At 36.8% G+C, this 22,344-nt stretch overlaps 1 protein-coding gene across 1 annotated transcript in view; it reads left to right on the forward strand.

Annotated features, from left to right (window-relative positions):
- The window catches only part of IL1RAPL2 (interleukin 1 receptor accessory protein like 2), a gene marked incomplete at both ends in the record, with an annotated part of 1,040,907 nt that overhangs the window by 995,832 nt on the left and 22,731 nt on the right, over positions 1–22,344 (forward strand). The window contains 2 exons of the mRNA XM_082609582.1: positions 3,081–3,210; positions 18,116–18,261. Of these exons, the coding sequence (XP_082465708.1) occupies positions 3,081–3,210; positions 18,116–18,261 (276 nt within the window). The remainder of the gene's footprint in view (positions 1–3,080; positions 3,211–18,115; positions 18,262–22,344) is intronic.

The following is a 22,344-nucleotide window of genomic DNA, read 5'->3' on the forward strand; positions in this document are numbered from 1 at the left end:
AGTCATAAAGCATGCACTCTTTTGTTTGACCTCTTTAACTTAGTATAATTGCTTTAATCTCAAAAATCATATGTTGTGGTATGTATCAGTACTTCATCTTTTTCATACCTGTTGAATATTTTTTGTATGGATGTACCAGAGTATTCCTTCACCTGTTCATGAACATTTGGACTATTTCCAGTTTTGGGGTATTACAAATAAAGCTGGTATGAACATTCATATATAAGTCTTTGTATGAACTTATGTTTTGTTGACTGGTCTAGACTTAATAAAGTGATAGAGAAATTACTAGTAATACAGACTGAACCTAAAAGGGAGTTATGTCTAAAGCTGTTACCTTGTAAACAGCACAAAACACTGAGAAGCTCACAAAGTTATTTTTATTTTGATAGTCTTCAACCTACTGTACAATCCTTTTTAGATACAAATATGAGTTGGTCATCTCTACTAGTAGGATATACAGTACCATAGGAATGACTTTGAAAACATCTGGAGGCAAAACAATACAATAGCAAACAGATACAAATGGTAGATAGGAGTTTGCACATGCACGTAAGCCTGATTTTAGAAAAACCTGGAGAGACTGTTGCAGGTTATTTGCTCAATCAGTGCTGAGATCCCTCCCAGGCCTTTTGAAAGAAGAGGTACTCACAACGTGGCACACATTGATTCTCACTATCTGGCGCAAGAGCTGATCATTTTGGGACTCTCTTCAGAGTACTGCGTATGATGATTGGACCATGTTCCTGTTTAAGCCGTTGACAAAGGCTTCAGGATATTTGTTCAGCATTTGTAGAAACTAGACCGCTGAAATATGTCTCTTGCATTTATTTAACAAAACCTGTCTGATGGGAGAGTAAAAACATTCCCAGGAGAAATCGCTGCAATAGTCAGTACCCATTGTGTAGTGCCAAGGAAAGGGCAGATGCTGTCATTTTTGATAGACCACCTCAAGGAGGCACCTTTTTGCACATTGCTATAATTGTCTTTTTCCATTAAAATCAAACCAGGCCTGAGTACCCACATGCTAGGAATCACTAAAAGGTATTTTATTTGATATATTCTTTCAACATAGCCCAAAGGAATGACAACCAGAATTTATTTGTATAAATGTATATACTGGTAGTTTTAGCAACTGGGATCCTTATAATAATGTTTATCACAGTCTCTGGATCTTTTGCCATCTAGTTTGACATTCTGTAATACCTTTAATTTCATGGGAATGAAGAACAGTAAGGCATAAAAAGACCCTGTGTTCGGGTTTAGAGAACACGGGGCCTGCTTAGATGAATCACACCTACTCTAGAATCTGGGAAATATTTATAGAGCATTGATAAGAACCATAGGCGCTCATAAATAAAAGAAGGACATGAGATTGGCAGGATCAAGATGAACAGTTATCTGTCTCATTACACATATAGAATTATGGCTCAAACTTGACTTTTTGAAAGACCAAGCCTTGGAAAGAAAACACAACCTTGCTAAATATGGATGGGACTTGCACATTCACCAAGCACTTTTGTAGATATTGTCTTATCTGAGCCTCCAAAGTATTATTACCATCCTTATTACATATATGAGAAATCAGTTTGTAAAAGGTTAGGTAATGTACCCAGGGCCAGAGAGTCTACTTTTTAATGATAGATCCAAAACAAGGACCCACATCTCTTAGCTATACAAGGCTGTCTTCCATTTTTTAGACAAGCTTGTATCACAAAACACATGTTCAAAGAAACAATGAATAACCTTGTTTCAGATTAGCCTCACATATATGAAAGACTGTTGATATCAAAGCTTTTGAGAGTAATTGAATGATCCCAAAGGTCCATGACAAGTCATCTTGCTGAGAGAGAAATTTACACTATAAAAAGACCAATATTTGGTAACACTCATTGTGGTTAAGCCCAGCCTATCACCCAGCATCCATATGTCTATGAGGTTTTCTTAATTTCCACTGTCTCAGTGTAGACCCTAACTCCAATTAAAATTGTTTCTTGGTGAAAATGGTCCTCAAAGCAAGCCATCTGCTAGTTATGGTGATTAAATAGAAAGGTTCCCAAAAAGTAATAGTTCTTAGAACATGGGAGTTTTGGATCAATTTAAGAATAGAATGGAGAAATTTTACACAGCTCAGAGTTATAATGGGAACAACTTCACCATGTACTCTACAAGGAAAAAAGTATTTTTGAAACTGCTTTATCTAGTGTTCCAAGCAGGGCAAAAATTACATGTTATAGAGAAAATGATATGTTATATTATGATTTATGAATTAGGGGATTCCTTTTTCAGAAATGTCAAGATTGTACTCTCTATAGCATTCTTCCCTTACTGATTTACTTTATAAGAAGAAAATAAAATCAACGCCAGCAAAAACATAATTGCTTATATATTTGATGATAAATTCATAATTAAAACAAAGTTTTTAGCTATAATCACAAAGATGCATAGTAAAAAAACTGCAGTATTGCCTAGAATTATTTAAGTACTGTAGGTGACACAAGGAATATCGAAGATATGGTTAGACTGAGTTTTCACTCCATGTACTTTCTATAGATATTCTTATAATTATAAAATTCTTATTTGATTTGAATTATCCATTTTTTCTCAGAATATACAATAATCAGAATTAACAATTTCTCTATGCAATCTTAGTAATAATGGATAGTCTATTATATGTTTTCTCACAAATCAAAAATGAACTTATATTTTGATTAATGTTAACTTCAAAGGTAAGTCCAAGTAAGCAGTTATTAATATTCTCAAAAAAGGAAAATAAAAGAGGGTTCCTTCCATATGATTCTTTCATATTAGTTCCTAGGAGGGAGGCAGTAAAAATAAGCAGTTCTAAAATCTTAGTAACTTTCTTTACTTTATCATTTTTGATAATATATTGAATTTTAAAATTTCCCATAAGCCCTTGGGGAACATTTTAAAATGTTCTCATTTGCAGGGATAAGGTGATTGGAAGAAGAGTTGTAAATGGGTCACTTCTGAGTTTTCCTTTGGATGTTAAATGGTCCTTTTCTGTCTTCCAATGATAACCAGAGCCATTTGCTCATTTTTTTCTCTGTCATTCTCAGGTAAGCCTCTGAACATCCCTTGCAAAGCATTCTTTGGATTCAGTGGAGAGTCCGGACCAATGATCTACTGGATGAAAGGGGAGAAGTTTATTGAGGAACTGGCAGGTCACATTAGAGAAGGTGAAATAAGGTACAGAACTTGAATTGCTTACTTTTCTTTGCTGTGTTTGCAGTTAAGCAATGGAACATCCTAGAAGAGCTTCTGCCTGGGATTTTAATTGCAACTCCAAATCATTCCATTTTCTAAAAGCTAATCTGGTGGAGAGAGTAAGGCTGACTGCCTTAAGAAATGTTAATGTATAAGCTTCCAATATAAGGAAGTTTTCTCAGGTTCTAAGAATATACCATGGGGTATAATGATTCCCTCAAAGCTGCCTAAGCAAATTCCTTTAAGGTTTCAAAGCTTAGGCCACTGTTTCTCCAGTCCCAGCAAAGATCCAAACTTTGTAGGTGACTCTTCAGACCACAGGGCAAATGCTCATTTACTCCCTGGGAACAGACAACTTTCATATGTCATAAGCATAAAGCTGTGGTAGCAGTAGTAAGCCAGTACTCGCCAAAATAACTGTTGACTCTTGTTAAATAGTGTTTCTTTTTCCCAGTACCCACTGCTCATCCTGAAAGTGACTTTCAGGTTAGTACCTCCCTAGACCTCTTTTCACTCTCCTGTTACACAGATACCTCCCTGATATATAGACATCTATTCTATTGGTTTTCGAATCCTATGTATATGACCACATTGTACAAATAAGAGATAGGTAATTTTTTCTACCTCAGTCTATGGAGTTACCCTTTGATTTCAGAAATGGTGATATATAATGTACTTTTCTCACTCCAGTAGGAATTGGGACCCCTCCCTCTCCACTGCTATTAAGACTCATGAAATGGAAAGCAAACCAGTATTTCAGTGCAACTAATGTTAAAATGTGTTCTTTTCTTTTTCTTATTAAATATATAGCAGTGTAAAAGAAAAACATACACATTATATTATTTACTATGATTAGGTATAATTTATAATAACAACCATGACAGTTTCTCTTCATGTGTCCATGTAATAACTCCCCTCTAGGGGTTCATAACTTTGAGGGTCTATGAACCCCCTGAGAGTTTATGCAAAATATTCTCTATAGGAGCATATTTCTAGGAAAAAAAGTACATGAAAATGTACCTGACACCATTAGTCATCAGGGAGAGATAAATCAAAACCATGTGATAATATTGGGTCAGCCAAAAAGTTCATTTGGGTTTTTCTGTAAGATGGTATGGAAAACCCCAACAAACTTTTTGGCCAATACTTCATACTCACTAGGATAGCTATAATCAAAAAGTCAGATTACAACAAGTGCTGACGAGGATGCAGAGAAATTGGAACCCTCATATACTTCTGGTGGGAGTGTAAAATGGTGCAGCCACTTTCTGCAATTCCTCAAATGGTTAAACAAAGAGTTATCAGCAATTCCCTTCTTAGGTATATAACCAAGAGAAATCAAAACATATATCCACACAAAAACTTGTATATAAATGTTCACAGTAGCATTATTCATAATAGATAATAGGTAGAAACAGCTTAAATGACCATTAACTGATGCATGGATAAATAAAATGTGATGTATTCGTACAGTGGAATAGTGTTCAGCCATATAAAGGAATAAATGAGATAGTGATACACACTACAACATGGATGAACCTTGAAAACATTCTCAGTGAAAGAAGTCAGTGACAAAAGACCACATATTATATTATTTCATTTATATGAAATGCCTAGAATAGGCCAATCTATAGAGACAAAAGTATATTAGTGTTTGCTTAGAGCTGGGAGAATGGAGCGATAAGGGTAAGTACCTAAAGTATATGGGTGAGTTTTATGGAGTGGGTTTTGGTGTGCTGGATACAGTATTGTAATCTAAAATGCACTATTTTAAAGTGTACAATTCAGTAACATTTAATACATTCACAGTGTTGTGCAACCATCACCACTATCTAGTTCCAGAAATTTTTCATCACCCCAAGAGGAATCTCTATGCCCTTTGAGTCTAAGGCTTCTTTTTGAGGTGATGAAAATATTACAAAATTGACTGTGCTGATGGTTGCACATACCTGTGAATATACTAAAAAACAGTGAATTGTGCATTTTAAATGGATGAATTGTATGGTATGTAAATGATATCTCAATAAAGCTATTAAAAATACTTCTAATTGATTGTCTGACATAAAACAGATACTCAGAAAAAAATAATCAGTATACTACTTACAAGTAGTTCTTAACTATTAATTCCCATTTAATCTTTAAGGTTCCTAATAGGTATCACTTTATTAGCCAATTTCAAGTTAAGGTTTATGAAATTAATGCAAATGAATTTATATTAACTTATTTCAGAAGATACATGTTTAGAATTTTTCTCAATATATCTGCCTGTAAAGGACTTTAAGGGTCACTCGTCATTTTTCAGAGAAAGAAACTGGTCCCCAAACAGCCAGTGGTAGGTACAGTGGTACAAAGAAGCAAAATTTCCACTACCAAAAAGCTCAGAGCTATGTTTAATGATCAAAGGTAGTAGTTATATGAGCCTAAGATAATTATTTCCCTTTTCCTATACATGACTAATTGGATTTTTAAAAAAATAAACAGGTTTATTGGCACATAATTGACATACAATAAACACACAATTTAGATTGTATAATCTGTAAGGGCTGATTGATATATGTATTCACCTATGAAACCATCATCATAATGAAGATAATGAACATATAAATTTCCCATAAGTTTCCTGGTGCTCCTTGGTAATGCCCCCCTCCTGCCCTTCTTTCAAAACAACACTTATCTTTCTGTCACTATAAATCAGTTTGCATTTTATAGAGTTTTATATAAACGGAATCATGCAGTATGTACTCTTTTATTGTCTGGATTATTTCACTAAACACAATTATTTTGAGATTCATCTGTCTTGTTACATGTATCAGTAGTTCATTCTTCTTTTTTATTGCTCAGTATTATTCTATTATATGGATATAAACAATTTGGTTATCCATTCACTTGTTGATGGACACTTGGGTTGTTTCCAGTTTGAGGGCTATTACAGATAAAGCTGCTATGAACATACATGTATGCATCTTTGCATGCATATATATTTCCTTTATTCCTGGATAAATGTCTAGACATGGAATGGATGAATTAGATAGTAAGTGTACATTTAACTGTTTTAGTTCCTTTTAAAGCTTTTTTTTAAAAAAAACTTTACTTTTTAGAATAATTTTAGATTTACAGAAAAATTGTAAAGATAGTGTCTTATTCTGTTCAGCTGCTATAAATTTCATAGACTGGGTGGGTTAAACAACAAATATTTATTTCTCACAGTTCTAGAGATTGGGAAGTCCAAAATCAAGGCACCAGCAGACTCAACAGCTGATGTGAGCTCACTTCCTGGTTGATAGATGGCCATTTTCTTACTGTACCCTCACATGTCCTCACATGGCAAAAGAGGCAGTTTTTCTTGTTATTAACATCTTAAGTTACTATGGTATATTTGTTACAATTAACCAAAATTGATACGTTATTATTAACTAAAGTCAATACTTCATTCAAATGGCCTTAGTTTTTACTTACTGTCTTTTTTTTTTCTCCAGAATTATCTAACTTTTTAAGAATCTTCCAAACTATACTCCAAAGTGGTTATACCATTTTACAAAAGAAAAGTTAGGCCATGCTGCTGCTCCAGCAGCAAATGATTAGTGGTGGGAGACAAAGCACACATATGTGAAACAGTTTAATCCAGTCCCAGCCACTGTATTTGGTGCCAAATGAGTCACCCAGATATTAAAGCGCTATAGGAAGTCAAACTTTCAGGATTTGCAAAACATCATTGTTTACTGGATTCTGTTAGATCCTCTTTCTCTACCATCTGCAACCCTTCCAGTAACAAAGGGTGTATACATATATTTTTGCAGGGGAGGCAAGTAACATAGAATTTGTTTTGAAAATTTCACAAAACCTTACTAGCTAACTGGAGACACTTTCAGAGAAGTGCAAACAAAGAGCCAGGAATTCCTGGCCAAGAGAAACATATAGTTGGCCATTTTGTAATATTAATTGTATGATCTATGATCTATTTGGGAGCTTGTGTGGGTGTGGGAATTCATTCAGGCTATGGCCATTTATGCTAACACACGAGTTAATTACTAGATTCTGTTTTCTAGCTTCCAAAAGCAATGTCCTTGAAACAAGGTTTTTACACAGTATGGTGGATTGGAACAAATCTGGTAGTTTCATCAAAAAAAAAGTTGCTAATCATACCATTAGTTCAATCAAGAAAAGATCTGCATTCTTTCATAGCCCACATATACTCTCCAAAGGGAACGGTTCTGACAGCAGAATGCTGAAGATGTGAAGTAGAGGATTCCTCTCAAAAGCATTTCTGGAAACAAAATTTCCTTCTGAATGCATAGCTCTCCCAAAGGGTATTGTATTTACTTCATATTTTAATTGAATCACAGCTCTTGTGCCGTGCACATATGTCAGAAGTGCACTTCCCAGTAGATCTAAGAAGTGGGGATGTAAATTAATTGCTCTTAAGAAGTTAACTTATGGAGAAGCTGCTGCAGAGGCAATGGATCTGGCAAGACGACGGACCATACTGCCTAGGTTCTCCATTTCCTGGGCAGCAGCTTGATCCTAGAAGTATGTGTTGTACCTTTTTATCTCTTAGTATTGCCCCAGAGGAATAGAAGACTTCGAAGAAAAAAATCTACCTAAGGGAAAAGCTTGGATATTTACCAAAGTCTTGATGAAATAATGCTGCTCAGACTATAGTCAGTGCAGCCTCTGTGTTCATCAGTTCCCTTGCAGTTTGACTAGCAGATTTGATCGAATCCTGACCAGGGTTTTGGAGTGCTTATTTGTTTGTTCTCTGGGTTACTTTGACCACCATGGTTCCTTGTATCTCCTTACTTGCAACCTGCTGCCAAAGTACTCAAACTCCACTCTGGGCATACAGATTCTCCTTTATCTCCCTTTAGGCAGAAATTGGCATAGCCCTACCAAAGTCCATGATGTTTCTAAGAGACTGAGCCCTAAGGAAATTTGAACGCAAATGTAGCATCCAATCACAACTGCCAGCCTACCCCATACAACTGCATCACAGTGTTTCCACTGACTCCAAAAGATGTCAGCTGTGGGGATGTTAAGGGAATTTTGCATGTGCAGTAGCATAAGCTACCGTTGTGCAAATCTGGTTATTTTTATCTACCGTTTTAAAGTCCTTGCAACAAGCTGCTCTCTACAAGCTCTACCATGTCTATTCAGAGAAGTCAAATTATTATTTGGAGTAGACCCAGTGGAAACTATCATTAGGAGAGGACTTCCTAATTTCTGTCCCTCTGTTTAAACTTAATGGGAATGGCTTGCAAAGTGGGGTAAGAGAGTTCATGAACAGGAGTAGTCTTTGGGTATAAGCATTCTAACAAGACCAACTCAGTTCCACACCTTTACAGACCTTCCTTTTAATTAATCTTAACAGAGGCTTGAGAATTTTCTTTTTAATTACAGTGAGGTACATATTCCACAGTGTTAATAAAAAATCCCAGAGAAACTGAACTAATCCTATTAAAAAAGAAATAATAGTCCTTAAGCTTCCCTGCAGGGTTGTGAATTGCATCTGATAGTCGATGGAGACTGCATGAATTTCAGTGCAATTGCTTTGCCCCAATGGAGAGTAATTTCCAATTATAAATCTCACTTTACAAATCTCCCTATCAATAGCTAATGTTTTTCCCCCAGGCAATACCATAAAGCAAGTTTACCAAATCTTGTATAATTCTTGACCTGAAAAACATATTCAATTTATCTTAAGGCTTTTCAGACAAGCTTCTTAAAATGCAAATAATTTAATTTATTTTCAATTCCTAAAAGGCTACAAGTTGAATATGGGCTTTGTTCGCTTGTAAGTTTTGTTTTTTTCACTCCTGCTTCTACCACTTTCCAGCCTTCTGTTTCCATCCCTTTACCTTAACATACTTTTCTTGAGTGAGTGAAATGCTCTTAACAAAGAAGTGAATGTGATACAGGTATGAAAAGATTTTATTCTTAAAATAGGGTGAGTCTATGTTAAAGATCCAAAATAACCTATTAATATCTCACCAATTTAAACAAATAATATGGAGCTGGGAATATTAATTTTTCCCCAGGCAGCCCAAGGCAAAATGATGAGCTCTGTTTTGGCAGCTTCCCACCATGATTTTTCAGTGCCTTGAAACACCCAACCTGCTCTGGCTGCCCCCAAATTGAGCTAAAAACATAACAAAACACTCCCCCAACACACACATCATCTCTTCTTTTCTCCCACTCTCAGGTCATCCCACTGGAAGGAGGAATATTGATTGATCACTATGCCTCGACTTAAATAATTTTCAAAACTCATCATATATATATGTAAGTGTAGATACTGTAAGTCATAAGGAGGCTTCAATGGAAAAGTAAACTTCATAAGCAGCATAGTTTTACCTAAGGGCAGCCTTAATGACCATTTATCTGAAGGATGATTTTTGGAGGAGTGGTGACTCTACTGTCCACAGTTCCACTTCCACAGTGGGTCTTAGCCTTGACGTATGCATAAAATATTTAAAGGCTACCTAAGACATATTTGTTATTTCTCTCATTTACTGAGCAAATTATAGATGCCTAGTCTCAAATTTGGTGTTTTCTATTGTAAGCTGCTTGAGACAAGCAACTATAGTTGGTAAATAATAATAATTCCTCCATGTTTCTATGCTACACAGTACATTGCAAAACATTTTGACATCCTAATTTACATTGTATTTTTATGATAACCATCTGAGATAAATCATATCAGTTTATTTTACAGATTAAAAAATCTGAGGTTTAGTGACTGAGGGAGAGCTGTCCTTGGGCAGTTGATTCACAGTTCCAGTGGAGCTACATTGACTTTATCAGAACACAGCTAGTAAGAATCATCAATTCTCAGAATGATCTGTTGTAGTAGTCCACATTTAGGATATAAAGAGTCAAAACGTGCCCGGGACTGAAAGAGTAAAAAATCAGTTGGGACTGAGAATAAGCAGCCCAGCTATTAATCAGGCTGGGAGGACAGACAGATAAAACCAGCTGCAAAGTTAACAGAAAATACTGTTTCTTCCAAGGTCATGCAGCAGTTGTATAATGCCATAATGACCCCCACCTCTTTGGAGTGACTACAGCTTTCTTACCAGTGATGCCCAGACCTGATTTGCTATTTTCATATTACTGGGAATACCCAATTAGTAAACCACCTCCACCTCATGACAGTACACAATTCCTAGTCAATCCTCCCCCCATACCACCAACTGCCTCAGAAGTTGCAATCAATCCAGAACTTATTTCTGCTTCTTTAGACCATCCTCAGAATCTTTAGTGGGAACCCAAATGTTACAAAAGATGCTTTCTTCTTCTCCTCAATCAAGAAACAATCCACAGTTCCTCTGGAGCATTCCTTCCACAGTGTATTCAGTCAACAAATCTGATTGTGTCAGCCTACAGGCTTGATCCTGGTCTTTGACTAATAAGGCTTTAACATGATTTTTTTAAAAAGCAAATGACACTAAAATAAAGATTTTCTTTCCCTAAGAGGGTTTTTAAAAACTATCTCCTATTATTGATATTCTCAATCATCATTCCTGGATAATGATTACTCATACTCAGAATAAAGACCCAGAGACTTGCAAGATACCTAGTCATCAAAGGAGGATTCAATTTGGTTTAAGGGACTATTTACAGTTAATGGAAACTGAAAGAGCACATACAACTCAACATCAAAAAAACAAAGAACCCAATTAAAAATGAGCAGGAGACCTGAATAAACATTTTTCCAAAGAGGAAATGCAGAAGGCCAACAGGCACATGAAAAGATGCTAAACGTCGCTAATCATCAGGGAAATGCAAATCAAAACCACAATGAGAGATCACCTCACACCTGTCAGAATGGTTCTCATCAAAAAGAACACAAATAACAAATGTTGGAGAGGATGTGGAGAAAAGGGAACCCTAGTACACTGTTGGTGGGATTGTAAATTGGTGCAGCCACTGTGGAAAACAGTATGGAAGTTCCTCAAAAAACTAAAAATAGAACTACCATATGTTCCAAGAATTACAAGCTTTCATTTTATTTTATTTTATTTATTTATTTTTTTATTTTGGGGGGAATCCAATCTCTTTCCTCTATTTCATTTTTGATTTTTAAAAAATTCCATCTTTATTGAAGTATGATTGACAAATAAAAATTGTATATATTGGGCTTCCTTGGTGGCGCAGTGGTTGAGAGTCCGCCTGCCGATGCAGGGGACACGGGTTCGTGCCCCAGTCTGGGAAGATCCCACATGCCGCAGAGCGGCTAGGCCCGTGAGCCATGGCCACTGAGCCTGCGCGTCCGGAGCCTGTGCTCCACAAGGGGAGAGGCCACAACAGTGAGAGGCCCGCCTACCGCAAAAAAAAAAAAAAAAAAAAATTGTATATATTTAAGTTATACAATGTGATGTTTTTTTGTTTTTTTGTTTTGTTTTGTTTTTGTTTTTGCGGTATGCGGGCCTCTCACTGTCGCGGCCTCCCCCGTTGCGGAGCACAGGCTCCGGACGCGCAGGCCCAGCGGCCATGGCTCACAGGCCCAGCCGCTCCGCGGCATGTGGGATCCTCCCGGACCGGGACACGAACCCGCGTCTGCTGCATCAGCAGGCGGACTCTCAACCACTGCGCCACCAGGGAAGCCCCAATGTGATGTTTTGGTATATGTATACATTGTGAAATGATTACCACAATCAACTAATTAACATATCCATCACCACACAGTTATCGTTTTTGTGAGTGTATGGTGAAAACACTTGAGATTTACTCTCCTCTCAAATTTCAAGGATACAGTACAGTATTGTTAACTATAGTCACCATGCTGTACATTAGGTTTCCAGAACTTATTCATCTTACAACTGAAAGTTTGTACTCTTTGACCAGCAATTCCCCATTTCATCTACCAACCAACGTCTCCCTATTTCTTCCACCCTCCAGCTCCTGGTAACCACCATTCCGTCACTATTAGTTTGGCTTGTCTCGAGTTCATATATAAGTAATATTACACAGTATTTTTCAGTATTTTTCATTCTCTGTCTGACTTATTTGACTTAGTATTCTCCATATTCCCCTATGTTGTCATAAATTGCAAGATTTTCTTTTCTTTTCTTTTTTGAGACTGAATAATATTTCATTGTACACATAAACCATATATTCTTTTTCCATTCATCTACTGATGGACACAAGTTGTTTCCACATCTAGCCTATTATGAATAATGCTAAATTGAGCATGAGAGTACAAATATCTTTTTGAGATCTTGATTTCATTTCCTTTGATATATACCCAGAAGTGGGATTGCTGGATCATATGGTAGTTCCATTTTTAGTTTTTGGAGGAATCTCTGTACTCTTTTCCACAATGGCTGCACCAAATTACATTCCCATGATTAGTATACAGTATTCCCTTTTCTCCACATTCTTGCCAACAATTCTTATCTTTTGTCTTTCTGGTAACAGCTATTCTAACAGATTTCAGATGATATCATATTGTGATTTTGATTTGCATATCCCTGATGATAGTGAAGTTGAGCACCTTTTCATATACCTGTTGGCCATTTGTATGCCTTCTTTGGAGAAATGTCTGTTCAGGTCCTTAGCCCATCTTATTTTTCATTGAGTTATTTGTTTGATTTTGTTTTTATATTCAGTTGTAAAAGTTCCTTATATTTTTTGGATATTAACCCATTATCAGATATATGGTTTGCAAATATTTTCTCCCATTCTGCAGGTTACATTTTCACTCTCATTTTATTTTATTGAGGTAGAATTGACATATACCATTATATTAGTTAAGCTCACATAGTTAACATAATTAACTCTTTTTTTAGTGTGGTGAGAATGCTTAAGATCTAATCTCAGCAACGTTCATGTATACAATACACGTTATTAACTATAGTCACCATGCTGTATATTAGATCCTCAGAACTTCTTATAGCTGCTTTTATTGCTATTATTATTTTAAACAAACTGTTACCTGTTAGATCAATTATGAATAGGAAAAATAAAATATTTTATCTTTATTTATTCCTTCTCTAACACTCTTCCTTTCATTATATAGATCCAAATTTCTGACCTATATCATTTTCATTTTCTCTTAAGAGTTTCTTTTAACATTTCTTGCAAGACAGGTCTACTGACAACAAATTCCCTCAGTTTTTATTTGTCTGAAAAAGTCTTTATTTTTCCTTCACATTTGAAGGGTAAATGGATACGGTATTCTACGTTGGTAGTAATTTTCTTTCAACACTTTCAATATTTCACTCCACTCTCTTCTTGCTTACATAGCTTCTAAAGAGAAGTCTGATGTATTTCTTATTCTTATTCCTCTATAGGTAAGTTTTTTCCTCTGAATTCTTTTAAGATTTTCTCTCATTTTTTCACTTTATACAGTTAGAATATGATGCATCAAGGTGTAACTTTTCCAATATTCACTCTGCTTGGTATTCTCTGAACTTCTGCATCTGTGGTCTGGTATCTTTGGAAATTTCTCAGTTACTATTACTTCAAATATTTCTATTGTTCCTTTCTCTTTCTTCTTTCGGTATTTAGATTACATGTATGTTATGCCTTTTGTAGTTATACCTCAGGTGTTCAATGTTTTGTTCCTTTTTTGCCATGCTCTTTTCTCTTTGTGTTTCAATTTAGGAGATTTCTGTTGATTGTCTTCAGGATCACTGATTCTTTGGCCACGTCCTGTCTGTTAATGGCCCATGAAAGCCACTCTATTTCTATTACAGTGTTTTCATTTCTAGCATTTCCTTCTGAGCCTTTCTTAGAATTTCCATCTCTCTGGTTATGCTACCAAGCTATTGATTTATGTTGTTCACTTTTTCCATTTGAGCCTTTAACATATTAATAATGGTTATTTTATATTCCCATTCTGATAATTCTCTGCAATACCTGAATATGGTTCTGATGCTTGCATTGTCTTTTCAGACTTTTTTCTTTTTAACATGGCTTATCATTTTTTGATTGAAAGCCAGATGTGATGTATCAGATAAAAGGAACCGAAGTAAATAGGTCTTTATTGTGAGATTTTATGTTTATGTGGCTAGGAGTTAGGCTGTGTTTACTGTTTTCTGTAGTCGTAGGTGTAAGAGGCTAAAATTTCCTATAATGTACTTGTTTATATCTCCACTGTTTCTTTCAGTTTTCCTAGAGACTGCTTCTTAAATAGGGTCTGAGCTTTGCAGTTTTTTCAGCTGGAAACCTTTGTAATCATACAGGAGCCTGATTGGTATGGTGGTAAGTATCCTATAATCCTATGGTAAAGTCTTTCAATGAACCTGTACCTTCAGGCTGTGACCTTTACAAGTATTCCTCAGCTTTCCTCCTTTTCTTAGATGAGACAGGAAGGCTTGAGGAGGCTGGAGTTGGATATTTATCTTCCCCCAGTTTCGGTAAAACCCAAGTAATTTAGGTTCTGCTAAAGAGTTTCACTTGAGGGTGTGCCTTTGTTAAGAAGAAAGAGTGCTCTGGGCTCATTTCAAGATAGTTGCTTTTCCCCTTCCCATGCCAAAAGCCTAAAGGAGTCTCTGATCTTCATCCTGAAACTCTGGACAGGCTCTTGGAAGCAAAACTCATGAAAGTATGGAGCACCCCTAAGATTAGATCCCATGGAGTTTTTTTTTTTTTTAACTCTCAATCTAGTCCATATTGGGCCTACAGTGACTCATCAATTACATTTTAAGTGTTTTTATTCATACTGATTCCTGCTCCTGGGTTTCTGCTCCCAGTACACTGTGATTCTCAGTATTTGTCTAGCTATCTCAAATTTGGGGGGCAGGAGTTTGCCCTGTGACCTCAATTCTCTGATGGATCTACGAAAAGTTGTTGACTTTCATTTTGTTTGCTTTTCCTCTTGTAAGGATGAGAGTGACAACTTCCAAACATTTTCTAGTATTACTTTTTAATAATAGGTCTTAACAATAAAACTTTTGAAACTAGTGATTTCTGTCACCTGAATTTAGTATTTTTTATTTTGCCAGTGTTCACTGTTGCCTATAACTTGCCTTCAATATTAATCCTTGGAATGAGATATTTCTGAAGTTATTTGAAGTATATCCCAAGTTCCCCTTATTTGTATCCTCCATTCCAAAACCAGTCCCTTCAGTGTCTCTCTTTCAAACATTCTGCAAAAACCTGTTCCTATCTTCCCTCCTAGAAAATGCTTCCTTCTTCCTTTTGTTTAGGCAGAGTCTTCTCAAGCCTTCTTCAGCTAATTTAGTAAATAATAATCTCTCTCTGGGCCTCCCTGGTGGCGCAGTGGTTGAGAGTCCGCCTGCCGATGCAGGGGATACGGGTTCGTGCCCCGGTCTGGGAGGATCCCATATGCCGCGGAGCGGCTGGGCCCGTGAGCCATGGCCGCTGGGCCTGCGCATCCGGAGCCTGTGCTCCGCAACGGGAGAGGCCACAACAGTGAGAGGCCCGCATACCGCAAAAAAAAAAAGGAAAAAAAAAAAAAATAATAATCTCTCTCTTTTTTGAAATTCCATTGTAAGAATGACTGTACCATCCTGTTTTACTTCATTCCGCCTATAATTTTTTCAGCTGTGTAGATTTTGTCTCTGTTTAAATTTTAATGCTTACTGGGAACAGGCACCTGGTCTTTTAGTGCTTATACTGCTCTTACACCAAATACCTATCCCAGAGCTAGGCACTCAGGGGAATGACAAAGAATAATTGATAGATTGTTACATATCAGTATTTGCTAGGAAATTATGACTGCTCTGCAGAATGATTTATAGACGTAAACACCAATTTGTTCTTTAATTCCAAAAAAGCAGGTCTCCTCTAGATTTTCAAGAGCTGATAATTAAGACACCTCATATATATTAATAGATGAAGGATCATTTTTCAAATCCTCTCTCCAGATTCTTTCTGCAGCCTGTGAAGAGCTGTTTTTGGAAACTGCATTAGAAATGAAGAGGGAAAGGCTTTGTCTGGAGGGACGGGATCAGCTTTCTGCCTTATGCCTGGCAAAGGCTGTGGCTGCCCTACGTGTGAAGCTTTAAATCAAACTTAATTTCTGGTGCTTAAGCAGCTTCTGGCCTAAAGGGGGTTATTCCATAGCAGGTCACACAGAACTAAAAGAATTGAGTATAGTGTGATATACACATAGCAGGGGGAAAATAGAGTAAAATTCAATGTAAACCATTAGGAAAGTAAATTCCCATTTTTCCTTGTTTAGGTATATGTTGGGAGAGGAAAAAGAGAGGAAAACTGCAAGTTTAGCCAGGAAGAAAGAAATGAATAGACTACCAGTGAAATATGGTTAAGAAAATTCTTATACTAAAGAGACTTACTCAAGTTACAAATGCCAGTATTGTCAACTCTCTGATATGTATATTATTGGAAGGTAACAGAAATAGGGTTAATTTTAAAAGCATCTCTATTTGGGATATAATCTGGGTACAGGATTCCAGTATGGGAGAGGCTCAGATTCTAAGAACTCCCTTCCCACCAACCCAACTTTAAGTCTTTCCTTCTCTTAAAGGGGAGCCAGAAGAGATTAATCCAAACCAAATTGAAATATCAATAAGTATAAATACAAATATGTTTTGAGGAGGCAAAATTTATAAACAGTTCACATTCGGACAATGAAATGTTGGTGTTTAATAACATTCATTTGCATTTGCATATGCCATTTAATCTTGAAATAATTTTACCCATTTTACCCCCACAAAAAAGTTAAGTATGGTAGGTATTTTTCCCAACTTAAAGATGAGTTATATTAAGGTGCCATTGAGTTAATTACTTTGTAAGAATACAGCTTGAGCTTGTAAGTGGGAGGCCCATATTTATAACCCAGTTTTCTCTGAGTACAGTTGTCTTTTCCAACTTTATGCTAAATGCCAGTGAATCTGAATGTTCTTCTCTGCCTTCATAACCAGGTGTCAAAAAGGAGATGAGAATTACTTTAAATGCCCCAAATGTTCCATCTTGCAAATTCGTGTATTTAACAACCTCACCCCAGAACTTAACAGCAGGCTTTCCACTATTTAGACTCACAATTTGCTTTTTCTTTGGTCAAAACCAGGAGATAGAAAGTAAAAGTAGGCAGTGTACCTACTTTCACCTCACCCAGGAGGCAGCTAGCCATTGGCAAGAATATAACTCTCCAGAGAAACAACAGGCACACTCCTCAGGAAAGGTTCCTGGCAACTCAGCTCCTCTGTGAAGAACAACTGTTACTGGCCATTCAAGAACCTTTGCAACTTCACTTGAGAAAGCAAAAGGCAGCACTATGAGAAAATGTCACATAGGGCAGTTCCTCCTGGGGACATGGGAGGGTGTGGGGGGAAGGAGAAAGAAAAATGGCGAGCAATGTCGGGAGAAAGCAGGGCCATGGTAGGTCATTGGAGGATTAGAGGTTTATACCTGCATTGGACAGAAGGCAGGAGAAAGTAGAGAACAGGCTTCTCACCGATATTTGAGGATAAAAGGCCACTAAACACCCTTAGTTTACTTCTCATAAGGCAGTCATTTTCAAGGCCCATTTCTTTACTATCTTGCCCCCTGTTGTTAAAACTCTAGCCTCTGACATAAACTCTACATTTCAATAGACATTTTTCCCTTCATGCCGTGTTGCAAAAATCCAATTTGTTTTCATAAGCTCAGCTTAGAATATGGAGTCCAACGTCTCCTCCTGTTTGCCACACAAATCATATTGGCTTCATTTATCAAAGCCTAGTGGCATGATAATATTTCTTTTTGCTGAGTGAATTCCTCACTTTTTTCCTTTTCCATCTGATCTTTGTGTTGAGTCACTTTTTGTGTTTTCTTTTTTAAGTTTCTGCACATACAACCCATCAGGACTCTCCAGCACACTGGAGACCTTAGTAAGCTATGTAACCATCTTTAGTCCTTGCATGGCTGGGCTCTCCCCAAATCAAACCAATTCAGCCAAGAATACTTTCCTTTATTTCAGGCTCCTCAAAGAGCATCTTGGAGAAAAAGAAGTTGAGTTGGCACTCATCTTTGATTCAGTGGTGGAGGCTGACCTGGCAAATTATACCTGCCATGTGGAAAACCGTAATGGACGAAAACATGCAAGTGTTCTGCTGCGTAAAAAGGGTATTTTTTTTAATAACTGTTACTATACTTTGTTTACCTACCAAGTAACTATTGAAGTTAGGTATGTTTCCTGGCCTGATTTTATCATTTAGTATAAATGTCTATTAAACATTTTGTCTTTTTAAGGAAATATCTCTCTCTTGCTGTGGATATTAGCATAAAATTCCTATGATCTTCCATACCATTAGGAAGTGGATAAATGAAATGAAATGTTGTTATTTGTTAAATCCAGTGAGATGAAATATACCTTGGTTATAGGTGTTACATAAAATTTGATAGGCATTGATATTCAACATTTTCTCTATATTTCACTGCATGCTATATTGCTTAAATTAAATACTAGGTGTTTTACTATTGGATGAGAAACAAAATCACTTCTTTATTCCCTGACTAAAATATAAATAAAAATAATGGATAGTATCATATAATTTTTACAATTATTATAATAAAGATCATGAACAATATTTCATGATATGACCTGGTGTTGAAGGCCTTCAGCAGGTGCATATTTTTTAAATACTTTGGCATTTATGTAGATACCTCTCTAGAGTTGATTCCATATGGGGTGGAAATTGTATATAATGAGCAAAGAAAAGAAACTATAAATTTACAAATAAAAGAGATAAAAGCAGACATAGGAACAACAATCCCAGCTGCTGGAGCAACTTCTGAGATTGGCTCTTACCCTGAAACAACTCCTGATTACTGCAAAAGGCTAAATACTTTCTGTATGTGTGCATCTGGCAAAGGTTTTGTAAATGTAACAGAACAAATGTTCTCAATCAGTGTTCTTTCTGTCTAGGCTATAGAGCTAGAACAGATTCAATCAGCAAGGTCACTAGTTGTACCTTGTAGCCAAGATGGAATTTCTATTTTCCAACCAGCCCTAATACATAACCTTGACCACCAGCTCTAGGAGAAGCAGGGAAATGTCATTATTCTGAGAATAATGCTTTTATCTCTCTAGCACCATTTCTTACTCTGTTGGACTTGATTTCATCTTAAAATAATGGAGTATTTAAGTATAGAGGAGTCTAATATAGAAATTGAGACTAGGAGACCCTGCTTCAGGGGATCCCGGTTCAGCCACTGCCTTGGCTACCTACTTCAGTAGGACTAACTTGTCTGATTAGACATCCTAATCTTTAGTTTCCTCATTTATAAAATAGGGGTAAAAATACCTACCTTGTAGAGTCACTTTGAGGTTCAAATAATAATGATATGGTGTGAAATATACCATGCTCAAACAAGATTTGTTATTAAATGGAATTTGGATAACTTGTATCCACTAAGCAACCCCTTGTCCACCTACTTGAAGGGCAGACATTGATTACGTCCAGATACCTTGTTGCAAGGATCGCTTTGTTCCTGTCCATCTCAGTCTTATTTTAGGCTTAGAGATCCTCCAAGCCAGGCTCTGCTGCACCTCTGTATCCTCAGCAACTTGGGCTGTGTCCGGCCACTAATAGGCACTTAGAACTCATTCTGGTTAATAAATGAATAATGTTCTCTTTTATTATTGAGGATCATGTATAGCAAGCATCGTGTTAGGTACTAGGGAATAGACATCCCCAAGTCTGTGGGGGGGCTTATAGTCCTCAGGGCAGTGAGGGTGCAAAGAAAGACAAAGCTCAAGCATGAAACAAAAAATTGCACAAAATGTATATAGTGTTACAGTTAAAAGCCTGCTCTGAGGAAAAATAATGGGGGTCTTACCATATAGTCAGTCAGTAGAGACAGAAATAGCCTTGAGTTTTAAAATAAATCCATTTCCCTTTAATAAGTAAAGCAACCACTAGCAGCCCTTCAAATTTCTAATAATCTGACACTAGAAACCAAGGTACGCTGCAAAATTACTGCCTCCCATGGCTTCTGCAAGGAAATGTGTCTAAATCATGAATAACTGCGAATATTAATTCTCATCTTCCTAATCGTTAAATATTAGAGTTCCCCAGGGTTCAGGTCCCCTTTTCTCACTCACTCCCTAGATGATTTCAATTCCATCTCCACCTCAGTTTTGCTTACGATTTATATGCTGACATCTCCCAAATTTATATCTCTAGCTTGGACTTCTCGCCTAAACTCCAGAGTTGTATTCCTAACTGCCTATTCAGCAACTATTCAAAAACTCCACTAGTAGACATATCTAGCAGGCATATCAAGCTTCACTTGTCCCACACAGGATTCCTGATTTCTCCTCCCTATAAACTTGATCCTCCAGTTGCCTTCTTCATCTCCATCACCATCCTTCCAGTTGCTCAGGCCCAAAATCCTTGGAGTCATCATTGACTTCTTCTTTTCTCTGCTCATACTCTATATCTAGACTACCAGCAAATTCCATGGCTCTACTTTTAAAACATATGTACTCTGAGCACTTTCCACATCTTCACTGTTATCATCTGAGTCTAAGCCACCAGCATCAATTGCCTGGTTCACTGCAATAGCCCCGTGAACGGTCTCCCTGCTTCCCCCTTGTCCCCTCACAGTCTATTCTCATCACAGCATCTGGAGTGATCCTTTTAATATCTAGGTCAGATCATATTATTTCCCTAATTAGAACCATCCAATTACAGAACCCTCGCTGTTACACTTAGAATGAAACCCAAAATCTTTGCCATGGCCTTCAAGACATTTCTGATCTCATTTTCTACCACAATCTGCCTCAAATCTTGCACACACTAGCCTCCTTTCTATTTCTCATGCTCACCGAGCACAGTCCTGGCTCATGATCTTTTCACTTGCTATTTCCTTTGCCTGGAACACTGCTGTTTCCCCCAGCTGTTCCCATGACTCATTCCCTCTTTTCATACATGTCTCTGCTTAAATATTACCTACTCAATAGGCCTTTCCCTGGCCACTTTTTATAAAATAGTACTACGCAATCACTTTCTTTAAAAAAATTTTTTAGCTTTATTGAGGTAAAACTGACAAATAAAATTGTAAGATATATAGATATATTAAGTGTACAACGTGATGATTCGATACATGTGCACATTGTGAAATGACTCCCCCCATTGAGTTAATTAACACATCAGTCACCTCACACATCTACATTTTATTTCTGTGTGTGTAAGAACATTTAAGTTGTACCTTCCCAGCAAATTTCAGTTATACAGTACAGTGTTATCCACTACTGTCACCATGTTATACATTAGATCCTCAGACCAGATTCATCTGCCTGAAAGTTTGTACCCCTTTACTAACCTCTCCCTATTTCCTCTCCCACCATCCATCCCCTGACAACCACTTTTCTCCTGTTTCTGTGACTTCAGCTTTTTTTTTAAGATTCCACATATAAGTGATACCATGCACTATAATATTTATCTTTCTCTCTCTGGCTTATTTCACTTAGCATATGCCCTACAGGTTCATCCATGTTGTAGCAAATGACAGAATCTCCTCTTTTAAGGCTGAATAATATTCCACTGTGTATATATGTCATATATTCTGAATCCATTCATCCATCGATGGACTATCCATCACCTTCTTTTCCCTCTCACTTGGCTCTATTTCTGTTTATTGTATTTACTACTATCTGATATCATATTACATACTTGTTTTCTTCTTGTCTCCCCCCCCACACACACACACTAGGATGTAAACTTCATAAGAACAGGGACTTTTTACTGCCTTATTTACTGCTGTATCACTAGCATGTAGAATATAGTAAGTGCTCAAAAACATTTGTTGGGTGAAAATGGTCCTCCTAGAGGACAGGTGCAATAGGATAGAGGATGGGTAACAGGGATTGGTAAAGAGAGGATTTCCCTGAGATCTGGCCTTGACTAGTGTCTATTCTGCATTATCTGAATGCATTTCTCTTTTCAAAACATTCAATTTCCAGATTGGGGGATAAAAACTCAACGACCTCAATAGCCAGGTAGATATTGAAATTAAAAGAAAAAGAAGGCTGGATATTAAACACAGGCAAGAGGAAACATGCCTTGCTTTAAAGGGCAGTCAGTATTCTTTTCTAGATTATTGCCATGCTTGCTGAAATGTGAGCCTAAGGATATGAGAGCTTCAAGGTTTTCAAGTGAAGTTGAAAGCCTGGACATGAAATATTTTTATTTTAAAATATTA

This window comes from Mesoplodon mirus (genome assembly GCF_964341445.2).
Source record: "Mesoplodon mirus genome assembly, chromosome: X".
NCBI classification, from domain to species: domain Eukaryota; kingdom Metazoa; phylum Chordata; class Mammalia; order Artiodactyla; family Ziphiidae; genus Mesoplodon; species Mesoplodon mirus.